Source organism: Notolabrus celidotus, chromosome 22, assembly GCF_009762535.1.
Source record: "Notolabrus celidotus isolate fNotCel1 chromosome 22, fNotCel1.pri, whole genome shotgun sequence".
NCBI lineage: Eukaryota > Metazoa > Chordata > Actinopteri > Labriformes > Labridae > Notolabrus > Notolabrus celidotus.
Window position 1 is genome coordinate 1,648,152 of NC_048293.1, and position 12,528 is coordinate 1,660,679.

At 42.3% G+C, this 12,528-nt stretch overlaps 1 protein-coding gene across 1 annotated transcript in view; it reads right to left on the reverse strand.

Moving 5' to 3' along the window:
* The window catches only part of LOC117805737 (nesprin-2-like), an 89,717-nt gene that overhangs the window by 36,358 nt on the left and 40,831 nt on the right, over window positions 1-12,528 (reverse strand). The window contains exons 33-35 of the mRNA XM_034674264.1: window positions 10,693-10,848; window positions 6,561-6,719; window positions 5,554-5,720 (exon numbers count right to left, since the gene is read on the reverse strand). Of these exons, the coding sequence (XP_034530155.1) occupies window positions 5,554-5,720; window positions 6,561-6,719; window positions 10,693-10,848 (482 nt within the window). The remainder of the gene's footprint in view (window positions 1-5,553; window positions 5,721-6,560; window positions 6,720-10,692; window positions 10,849-12,528) is intronic.

Genomic DNA, 12,528 nt, shown 5'->3' on the forward strand with positions numbered 1-12,528 from the left:
GTTCTAGTTTAGCTGCTTTCCCACTACAGGGACCAGAGTTTAATGACGGGACAAAGGCATTCATCACCCCCTAAAAAAAATCAACGCTTGGTGGAGGTTCCTCCCAAAATGACAGAACATTTGGGGGTGGAGCTTTTGGCTCTGAACTATTATGATTGGTCAAGTACTTGCAGCATTTTGGTTCACTGTGGGGTCATTAATGTCGTTTAGTCACATTCAACAACAGTTAGTAATAACAGCTGTTACTTCTTCATGCATCAACATGGCCACATTGACACAAGGTTCCTGGGACAAATAGTTCCTTGTACTTTTGGTGGAAATGTGGCTTTTGCGTTGACATTTTTTGGAAGGCCGTTTTCTGTTTCAATATACCAAGACCCCCATGTATAAAACCCAGACTATGTAGAAATGCCTTCACCATATTCATAAATGAGGACCTTGACTGCTCAACCTCACCAAAAACCTTTGAATGCCCACAGAAATGTGTATTTACCCCGGCTGTGGTCTAAATGAAACATCTAAATGAACAGTGTGAAGACAGCACATTCCATCACAGACAGGAGGCTCGTGCCTCTGCAGCGACTCATTAACAGGCTTAGCCTTGTTATGCCGGTCAGCCCCTGAGGGGACGGGGAGGGAGGCGGCTGAGGGGAGGCCAAATCCGCTATTGTGTGTCACGCTCCCTCACACTCCAGTCCCCTTTTTATTGTTAAAGACAAAGGTCATACCTCTGTGCTAACAAAGTGTCAAGTCATGATAACGACCCGCACCCTTGTTCTTGGATTCATCCTCTCTGCTTAATTAATGAGTTAATCCTCTATGTCCACATTAATTAGGTTTAGAGTGAGACATCCAAGTTTTGGGTTTCAATCCATCACTAACAGTTTTAGGTCATTTGTAGATGCCAGTCTCTGAGTCCATTATGACAGTTTTTTCTATATTCTACTCTAAACACAAGTCTGCAGTTGCTCCATAATACATTCAATCTTGTCAGACAGGTTATTAATGCCTTTTTCACCCAGTTCAACTTTGAAGACATGACAGGATACAGTTTCTTTTGAATGGAGATCCAAAAACCATGCTGGGGCTGCCACTTAAAATCTCCTGCAGGACGTGTGAACTGACCTGAAGGCTTGAGATTGATCTAATGCCTGTTACAAACAGTCTTAAGGGTCTTATTCCACCGGTAACGCAAAAGGTACAAAGCTGTGTCCGCCTCTCTTGTTTAAGGACGACCTTAAACAATTCAAATTAAATGGTGCTAAAACGGCCGATATAGACAAAATATGAATAAAGAGATATCACTTGAAAAAGCTTCATCATGCACCTCCTCAACCAAACACACTGTCCGGTTGGAGCTAAATTTAAACATCACATGGTCAACACAGACACGCCAAAAGCTTCAGGCTTAAAAGAGAGCAGAGAAACAGAGCTGGACAGAGACAAAGTATAGCCTCAGTCACTAAACAGTCACCATATGGCAGATCTAAGTAAGTCATTCCCATGGAGGATAAGTCACCTCCATCCCCTCCACCCCCACAGGACTGATTTAACCACTCTGGCTCCAAGTCAGCACTGTCCACTGTCCACTCTACTTAGATCAGTTTGTTTTGATTTTATGTGTGGATTTAACAGACTGGACATCGAGTAAACATTGTGCCTCTTACTGCAGGTAAACAAGTAATTAGTAAGAGCGCAGAGCAGTCGTCGGTTTAACACACTGTCCTGATGTTCGCCTGGAATGTAACTGTAATTGTGGCGCTCGCTTCTACCTTTATTTTGCTGCAACATGAGGATACAGCCATAGTTAATTAACCTGCTGTTTGACAGTGGGGTGGGGAGGAAAACATGCAGAAAAAGGGACATAGAAAGTCTGCTTTTTTCTTTAACAGGGACAGTGCATATTAATGAATTATTCTGCACATGTGCCAGAGTTGGACAAAAGGCTAGTTTCCATATGCAGTCCCTGATCAGATGTTTGAGTGGGCTCCTGCTGATGTACAATACTTGTCTCTGAGATAGACTTTGTAAGCAATGAGAACACAATCATTTTTGACTGGACCGCCATTAGTCACTTTATGATTGACAGAAACAGAAGTATAGAAGGTCAAAATCTGCAACCTTTTAATGATGAGTCATGCTTGTTATTCTGTTCTCCATCACCGATAGAATGCATTGATCCACAGACGCATTGTTACAAACCACAGATGGGAAATTTGCAATTTCACTTCTTGAGTTTTGTTGATGGAAAAAGAAGTTGAACTCTGAGCAGCCTCTCTTTGTGTTCAGATAGATTCTGTTTTATTTGATTCACTTTATTAATCCCTGAGGGGAAATTCTATTTTTCACTCTGTTGTTCAATCATGTTACACACACTTAAAATGAACCAGTCAACAGTTTGGACACACCTTCTCATTCAAGGGTTTGTATTTATTGTAATGATTGTAAACACTGTTGATTAATACCGAAGGCATCCAAACTAAACAAAGCAGAATCTGTTTTATATTTTAGATTCTGTAAAGTAGCCCCCTTTTTCCTTCATGACAGCTTTCCACACTCTTGGTATTCTCTCAGTCTGCTTCATGAAGTGGTCTCCTGGAATGGTTTCTAATGAACATGAGCCTTGTCAAGAGTTCATTTGTAGAATGACTTGCCTTCTTAATGTGTTTGAGACCATCAGTTGTGTTGTTCAGAGGTAGGGTTAGTACACGATAGATGGCCCTATTTGACTGCTGTTGTAATCCAGATTATGGTAAAACCAGATTATTTCATAGTTTTGATGTCTTCAGTATTAATCTACAATGCTGTAAATAATTAAAATAAATAAAAACCATTGAATGAGAAGGTGTGTCCACACTTGACAGGCAGTGTACACACAAACAGGATCCCATGGACATGAATTCATAAAGAGATGTCAGAGTGAGGGGACAGGTGGGGGTCCAGTGCCTTGCCAAAGGGCACCTCAGCAGCACCCATGAAGTGAAGTGGCACCTTTCAAGCTACCAGCCAAATTTCCAAACTTGGTCCATACAGGAACTTAAATGGGAGATCATCCAATTCCCAAGCCAAGTTCCTCAAACTGAGCAGCTGTCACCCAAAAAGCACATCCTGTCAGAGGTGGGATCCAAACCCAAGCCTCCAGGGAAGACTGCAACCTGAATGCAGTCTCGCCTGTATGAAATTCTGAAGTCATTCCACATTGAGTAGTAGAATCAAAGGGATTTGTTTGCATGTGAATGCTCGCCTAAGAAGTAAACCCAAGCAGCAACTCCTGGTAAAATAATGCAAGTGTTGTATTGCAGAAAACTGTAGTTCCTTGTGTGTCCACTAGAGGCTTGGTGTCAGCATTTCCAATAAGGTGGTCGCCATCTTTGAGCTTTGAGCTTCAAATCTATCTGCCAGAGCAAATATAACTTAAGCTTGTAGATTAATCTGATTCCCAGGCTAGCAAAACCCCTTACCGATATGAAACCCAGTAAAAGCTGAGCACCTTTCATTGATTGCATTGACTGTCCAGCTGTTAGGAAGCATTAAAGTGAGCACTAAGGGTTGGAACTTCTTTCTCCCAGGTTCTCTGTTCATCCTTCACACACCAGCTTCATTATTTTCAAGGTCAGGCTTCTACAGTCACCTTGATTTCCCATGTTGCCAAATATTTATCACAGTGGGCCAGCCAATCTTACTGTTAGTGTTCACATTCTCCTTGAACCTATCAGTCACATTGCACAGCATAGATCAGCAGTAAAGAGGCATTAAGCTGGAGCATGAACAGGTCAGCAGCTTGCAGCATACAACAACCAATGAGGTTTGCATTTATGGATTAATAATACTATCACTCTATCCTCTGAGATTTTCTGCTCTAATCTGCAGCCACGGTGGAATAACAGCTGTGCACTTCCCATTCTGAACATAGGAACCAACAGAACACAGATACAGCTGCACAGGTTGAAGTAACAAAAAGCAGCTTGGACAAAAAAAAAAAGGTCATGACAAACACACTCAAAAACACAACTGCGTGAGGTTTTATGGGAAATGAAATTTGACCTCTGATAAACCTTAAAGGACCTATATTCAGCCAAAGAGCCCTAATTTCAGCAAAAGTAGGACAAGCGAGCTTAGAAGGATTCTCATGAAAAGCCAGCGATTTCAACCTTACCCGTCATGCTGTGACCTCTGCAGTCTGACTTCAAATAAAGAAGGTTTTTTACACTACATAAGAAAGAGAGACTACGCTGCTGTTATCTCTTCCAGCACTGCGGCCCTTTAAGTGAGTTTCAGAGGCAGGTTGTTCTTACAGTTATTGATCAATAGAGTCATATGAGCTGCAGTTATAAAGAGATCACTCCACTGAGAGGGTGGAGAGATGCCATCATCATAAAAAAAAAAATGCAAGCTCACTGACTAACACACACTGCTTACTGAAATTGGGGGAACAAACAAGCTAGCTCTGCCATGAAAAGGCATTTAAGTCAGTTAATCTCCACATGGTTGGTTTTTTTTTAGAAACCAGGCCAGGCTTCACACTGTCAAGACTTTTAGCCTCAGTAAATGTTAGCTAGATTTTGTCGATTTCATTCGTTGTTTTGATGCTAAATGCTACCCAAAGCATGCTAACATACAGCTACAATTAACACGCAACAAGCATTTGGCTAGCTGCAACACTTTGATGTTATTACTCTCAGGTTCAATGAGTCATGATTGATACATAAGTAGTATGTTGGCGTTCAAATGCTATTGCTAACATGCTACAGCTAAATATTGTGTGATTTATATTTCACAAGCTGCATATGTTTACAAGATTTCGAGAAGTACCAAGACCTTTGGTTTAAGCATGCTAAAACCATAGACTATAAATAATGGACGTAGTATCTGTGATGTCACCCATCTGTTTCTGAAGCGCTGTTTTGAAGCCAATCGTAGGCGGCAGCCATATTGGAAATGTTGAACTCAACGTAACTGCTGTCAAGCGAGTGTAAAATAAAGAGGCGGGCTTTTAGCCTCCTCCCTAACAGCAACAGTGTTCCCGCCTGTCAATCAAGTCAGCTGTGCCTCTCATGATGGGAAAACTGGTGATCTTAATATCTTCGAAATCGCAGTGTTATGAAAAAATTCACCCCCCGTACATTGTGTGCCGATCGAGAAATGAGCTATCCAGACTACACTCGTCTTTGTACCAGGATGTGAACATGTTTATTTCTGCTGTAAAGATTGGCTTTTTTGAATTGGTGTGTATGTGGTTTCCGGTACTTCTGGAGCAAGCCTCAAGTGGACACTCAATGAACTGCAGTTTTTAGCACTTCCACATTGGCTTCAATTCTCATAGCCAGAGGTTGCAACTTGGCTAAAACGCAGGTAATTAGCATCGTACTGAGTTAGGTAATCGTGACATCAAGGTTTCTTTAGCTTTTAAGAATTTACTTCGAAATAATGTAATTGAACCAATAGCATAGTTGACATCATTTTCGACCAAAATGCCAACACACAGTTTCTCTAGCTTTCTACCCCTCCTCTCCTCCTGTCATGTCTCCCTCTTTCATTCCTTGTGTTTCTTACCTGGCCTCTATGTGGTCAAAGAGATGCTGCCAGCGGTCATTGATGTCCTTCAGTTTGTCGTTGATCTCCGTCTCTTTCGTCTTGTTGCTGGCTGTGATGAGTTGTTCTCCCAGCTGCTTCAGGTGTGTTTTATTCTCACTGAACAGGTTGATCTCTTCCATACAGTCCTAACGAAAATCACCAAACAAAGAGGAGAGAATATGTAGAGTCACTTTGAAACCCCATTGATTGTGTTTCACATTTGATCCTCTACAGGGACATATTATCTTTGTTTAAAGCCTGATGATAGAGACAGGGTTGGCTCTTGAATGGCTCAAGGAAGAATAATTAAACATTAAATATATATTCCAAACAAAACCCAGTATTTATGTCCCTTGGGTGAGAACAAAAAAGTTAAGCCTTCACTTCACGCAAGAAATCGTGACAACCTCTGACTCTGGAAGTTTGCCAGAAAGCAACACAACTCCTGCCAAGACTGTGTGCTGGAGCAAGACACTAAATTTAAATCTCCAGCTCCTGAATAGGTTTAATCCCCTCTGTCGAGGCAATAAGTTTGGGTTTCTATAACAGCAATCGCCTTTACTACCCTCCACTCTCCCCCCTAGTCGCCCTGCTCACACCGTGACAAATGAAAGGGGCCGAGAGCTCGACACAAAACAAACCCGCGTGGCCCTGCTGGGGCTCGAACAGCTGTCGCCTCTTTAACAATCGAGAGGGAATTCACAGCTTTTTGAAAAGCCCCAGGCTGTCCCTCCACCACCCAGTCGACACGTCCTATCACTGAGAGCGGCTGGTTGAGTGACACAGCATAATGAACATGCTGAGGGAATCAAACTTTTACACAAAACCAGCTTTTTAGGTTCAAAGCCCCTCTGTTTTTATCTTCATATCTGTACAATGTTTATTTGTTTTATCTAAAGCACCAGAAACAAATCACTCGTTTTCGGCTGTATAAATCTAACACTGACGATGCATATTAGGAATATGAACTTGTGGTGTTCTCTTACCTTCTTCAGCTTCTCCACCATCTCCTCAATGTTGAGGTCGGAGTTGTGCGCCACCTTGTTCTCCATCTGCGTCAGCCATTCACACAGCTCCTTGTTCTTCTCGTTGAAGATGATCCAGGCGTTCAGACGATCGGCGATCTCCTGTTTGCGCAGAGACACCTGACACAGAGACAGAAAAGAAACTATGTAAGTTTTACTGCTATAAACACATTCTTTAACATCAGTTTGATTTGATTTCAGCTCTCGTTTTGAAACCACTGTTCCTGAAATACATGTGAACTATGAATGCCCAAAGCTCAAGATATAACACAGATCTGACCTCATTGCATTGTTTTAAAGTTCAGGTTTTTGGTGCTTTGTCATAAAATACCTGAGAGTTGAACCATGCTTTCTAATACCTACACTATGAGGTCTTGAGAGAGGTTCTGCTTCACAAACAGGCTATCAAAACTACAGTAAAAAAGCACTGACTGGTTCTACTGTTATCCAAATATTGCATATTGTACCCAGAGAGAGGCTGTTAACTGGCATAGCAGCAATGAACAAGTTATTGGTGGTGTGCAAACAACTAATGGGCCTGTATTTTAAAGAGGACCTAATGTTGAAGCGTCGATGGTACCCTGCAAAGCTGTTCCACAGTTACCCTTAAAGGTGAGGAATACATCATGCTACTTCCAGGAGAGAAGAGGCAAAGTATTATTTAAATATAGGGATAACGGCTTCTTTTGGTCAGTCTTTTTTATGCTGCAGTCATGTGACAACAAAGAGTCAGAGTGGTAGTTGCTGTACGCATGGGAGAGAGGCTCAACTCCTGCTAACTTTCACACTTCTGTACAGGGTTTGTCACACACAGACTCTTTTCAAATAGTGAGTTTTTTTGTCTTATTTCTAGTAAAAGTATGTCATTAAACTTACCATAAGCCACATTTGTCTGACAAGTCCAGATACACATCTGAATTCAAGATACATAACAGATGATTCTTATTTCAAAAAACTTAAAGGTGACATATCATGCAAAATGAACTTTTTAATGGTTCTCTACCTGAAATATGTGTCCCTGGCATGTCTACAAACCCCCCGAGAATGAAAAAAATCCATTCTGCCCCTGTTCTGATTTCTCCACCTTTCTGTAAATGTGTGTGAAACGAGCCGTTTCAGACTTCAGTGTTTTTGTTACGTAACAACAATATCCGGTCTGTCACGGAGTCAGAGCTCGGAGCTTGTTCAGCCCATAGACTGTATAAAATAATACTGAATCCCCCCTCTGTTTTTCAGTACCTGCACAAATGTGTGCTAACAAGGAGCTTAGGAGGGAGGCATGCTAGTTGTAGGCTGTCTTAATAAACACAAAGGTCGGTTTTACTCCCCACGCCTGCAGATTTGAAGATCTAGTGGATGATTTTTATTTATCATGGATAAGTGCTAGCGCTAGTTAGCATAGCTACATAGCTACATGTCGTAGCTGTAGCTGTGTACCAAGACACACGTCTACATACTGACAAATAAAACAACAAGAAACACTAAATCTGTGACCAATCCTTCAGAAAGGTCCCGCTGCCTTTCTGGCAGAGGTCGGTTTTACTCCCCACGTCTGCAGATTTGAAGATCTAGTGGATGATTTTTATTTATCATGGATAAGTTCTAGCGCTAGTTAGCATAGCTACATAGCTACATGTCGTAGCTGTAGCTGTGTACCAAGACACACGTCGACATACTGACAAATAAAACAACAAGAAACACTAAATCTGTGACCAATCCTTCAGAAAGGTCCTGCTACAGGCGCCTCTCCGTCAGGATCAGATCCTGGATCAGATTCAGAGGGTTGAAGTAACGCGATCTCTGAGCAGCCGTGTATATTCAGCCAACATGTAAACATTAGATCAACGTGCTGGAGAGCCGAGGCACATCCACTTCCTGAGGGGGCGTGGTCAGAGAGAAAACAGACTGTTCTGAGGAGGACTGAAGAAGAGGGTTTTTCAGGCATGCCAAAATCTGATTTCAAAGTGTTTTTTTGAGCATAAAGTTTAAAGACATGTTTTGGGGACCTCTTAGACCAATATATATTGATGAAAAAAGCGTGATATGTCACCTTTAACTTGTACTTTTTTAACCATTACATGCAATTCTGGTGTTTTGAGTGTTCTTGTGATGTCTTAAAATAAGTGATTTATCTGGACTTATCAGGTAAATGTGTATTATTTTGAAGTCTCATTAAATTATTTTTAAGAGAACTTAGACAAAAACACTTGCTCAGTTTGGATTTTTCACACTGCATACAGTGCTGTTACGTCCTGCCTTCTCTGCCGACTCACAGTGTATCCACTCTCGCCACTGTGATGCTGGCACAACAGTGGGACAACTCTGTCTCAACAACATCACACCTCTGTTATATCTATACTGAAAGCAACTCCTGAAACTGTGAATTTGTCAAAAATCCCCGGCATGACTTCAACCTTAAGCCCAAACTGAATCAAAGTTTACCTGCATTCAACAAAGTAGTCAGCGGTGAGCTCATCGCTTCTTTGAAACATGAATAAGTGAAGAGGACATTTCAATAACTAGATGGTGTCTCACTTTATTAGGTGTAAAGTTTGAAAGACTGACAGTTAAGTGAAATCTTTTACTTCCAGTGATGTGAATGAGACCTTCTCAAACATGTCACTGTGTGCAAACTAACTCAACACCTGGTCTGATGCCACAAACAGAGAAAAAGTGAAAGTCAGTCTGTGATCACCTCGACTGCCCCTCCCCCCTAAACTCATTTCATTACAAAAGCCGGTCCTCCTGAACCCTCACGGCTCATTACAACACTTCTCTCCTGTCACCATCTGTCGCCCCACAGCACCCCCACCCAGACCTGTTGGTCTCCTCAGCGACTCTTAAAGTCTCCTAAGATTTACTAACTCAGTTTCTTCATGAGATACTTGACCTTTGAATCTGCAAAGAAACCCTGAACTACGTAGTAATAACAGGAGGGGACATGAGAACAGAGCAGTGTGTATACTGAAGTGGTGACTAACATGTCAGGTGACTTTTCGCTTCATAATCTTTGATTTAATTATGAGGATTGAGTTTCTGCATGGAGTACTCAGTCTCTGCTCAGCATTCTGGAGCAGTTTGAGGAGTTAAGTTATTTCACCTGACCTGCTGATAGTCCGAAACACAGCACTCGCACACAACATGATGAGCAAAACTAGAGTGACAGATGTCAGCTCTTCAGTGATTACCTCCTAAAACCAGCACCGCTGTATCATGGTTCTCAAACATGATGCAGGAGAGCAAAAGAACACAGGAGATGAGACGACATGTGTTTTCAGTTCTGGACTACCACTCTGAACTTTTCATGAACTCTTTCTCCTCTGAGGACACGACAGAGAAGACATGATTGCTTTAATGGATCTTTGCAACAGTAGAGTGATGCTGAATCATGCAAGAGCTTTGTACAAAATGTTAAGTTAAGATCCAAATGTTTCCAGAGTGATCAAATACGCCCGACTGAGAAAGAGGAGTGTGTTTGAAATAATGCATGAGGTGTCTCAGAGGTTTCCGTTTGATTAGATGGAGAAGCCACAAAAACTAGATGATGATGATGATGAAAAACAGATGATCTGTCGAGTTTAGAGGCATCATAGGGAGCATTAAAGTGTCTTGGCATTGGGAAAGGTTTGCCAGGTTGGCGGGTGTTCCTCTCTCACTGTGTGTTTATTGCAATTTGATATGAATTGCTGCACCAGCTGTCTTGATGCGACTGACCTTGCTGATCTGGCTGCAATAATTCTGAGCCAGGCGACACAAAAGCACTTAAAGTGAAAGTTTTTTCATAAACATTTTAGCAAATAAATTCATGAAAAGGTGATTTAATCTGTCATCTTTTGCTGCACTCAAAACATAAGCTGCAGGGTCTGACAAAACTTTTACAGTGAAGACATTAAGTCGATGTCTACTCCAATAAGTGGATGTAAAATAGCATCACCTAAAAGACGAGCAACAACTCATGCAGAACTATGGGTCAGTGTGATAAAAAGTGGAGAGAGTACAGTAGAATAAACAGAAGAAGCATCTTACTCTACAGGTCAAAGAGAACATCTTGAGGCAGAGTTAAAGTTTAAAGCATCCCACCCAGCAGACTAACCTTGAAGCAGAGTTCCTCCCACTGACAGTGCAGGTGCTCCACTTGCTCCTGCAGCAGCAGGACATCGTCCGCGATGATGTACTGGGACAGATCCGTCTTCATGGTGCTCAGCTCCGTCAGGCTCTCAGCCCAGTCATCCAAGGAATCCTCGTTCTCCTGCATACCATAACACACACCAGAACCACCACAACAAACCGTCAGAGAAGCCCTTCTGCAGAGCGCGCTCTCTCTCTCACTCTCTCTCTCACAGCTACTCCCTAATGTCTCTGTCTCTGTCTCTGTCTCTGTCCGGCCCCTTTCTCTTTCTCTCCCTGTTACTCTTTTCTCTCTCTTTCTCCCCGCCCAGTGAGAGGATTAAGGGCCAGAGGCTGCAGCCCGGGCCGGGGGAGGGGTGGCAGCGCTGGGGGGGAAGGGATGAGGGAGGGGGAGAGGATAAAGGCAGTGATGGGTCAGACAGGATGAGTTGGGTCAAACCTGTTTCTAACTTGGCTTTGGTCTTTTGAAACTTTAAGTGATCGTTTCCTCCCCAAACTCCAACAGCCTGAGGGCAAAGTGTCTGTTAGTCGATCTCTTACTTTGTGCATATGTCCTCAAAGCATGGCTACATCTGAGCTGTTACTCAATTTGTATGTGTTGAAAAGGGCAACGTATCTATGTTTATTTCTTAACACTGCCTGTTTACAACAAACTCTTCCTTCTGTGGATTTTTCAGCTCTGAAAAGTTCTGTTTTAGTTATCATGAGAGAACATTAAAGTTTTTCTGCACACTGATGTCAAAGCTGTAGCCAGGAGATGGTTAGCTTAGCTTAGAAAGCAGACTGGGGACATACTGGGGATGTGCACGTTTACACAATTAAACATTGTCACCTTCGCTAGGCAACACCAGAATTTACCAGTTAAATGGTTAAACAAGTTATTCATATTTCAGTAATATGAAACGCCTGTAATTGAGTGTTGTGATCTCATAGCATGGCACGGTTTTGCATATTTTTATGCAGAAATTGAATATAAAGTTGTCTGCAGACTGTGTCTGGTTATGACCAAGTTCATGGTAACAAACATAGACAAGAGGACGCTAACATGCAGGGGAGGGTCCTCCCTATGTTCCCACAGCCCCTTGTTCCAACATTTCTATGACATTTTCAAAATTAGGTCTTGTGTTCCTACATTTATCTTCAATTTAAGCACTATCCTCCCACAAGACTTTTTGGAAGCAGTGCATAGTGAGTGAATGAATGAATGAGTAATTTCATTTTGATCAGCAGAAGCAGAAATCGTCAAAATCATTACAAGAAAAAATAAAATAGGCTGATCGAAAAGGGTTCCGGTTGAAGCAGAGCTTATAGATGCCGAAATGTGGAAACATAGGGCTGTGGGAACATAGGGCTGTGGAAACATAGGGCTGTTGTAACATAGGGCTGTGGGAACATAGGGCTGTTGTAACATAGGGCTGTTGGAACATAGGGCTGTTGTAACATAGGGCTGTGGGAACATAGGGCTGTTGTAACATAGGGCTGTTGGAACATAGGGCTGTTGGAACAAAGGGCTGTTGGAACATAGGGCTGTTGGAACAAAGGGCTGTTGGAACAAAGGGCTGTTGGAACATAGGGCTGTTGGAACAAAGGGCTGTTGGAACAAAGGGCTGTTGGAACATAGGGCTGTTGGAACATAGGGCTGTTGGAACATAGGGCTGTTGGAACATAGGGCTGTTGGAACATAGGGCTGTTGGAACATAGGGCTGTTGTAACATAGGGCTGTTGGAACAAAGGGCTGTGGGAACATAGGGCTGTTGTAACATAGGGCTGTTGTAACATAGGGCTGTTGGAACATAGGGCT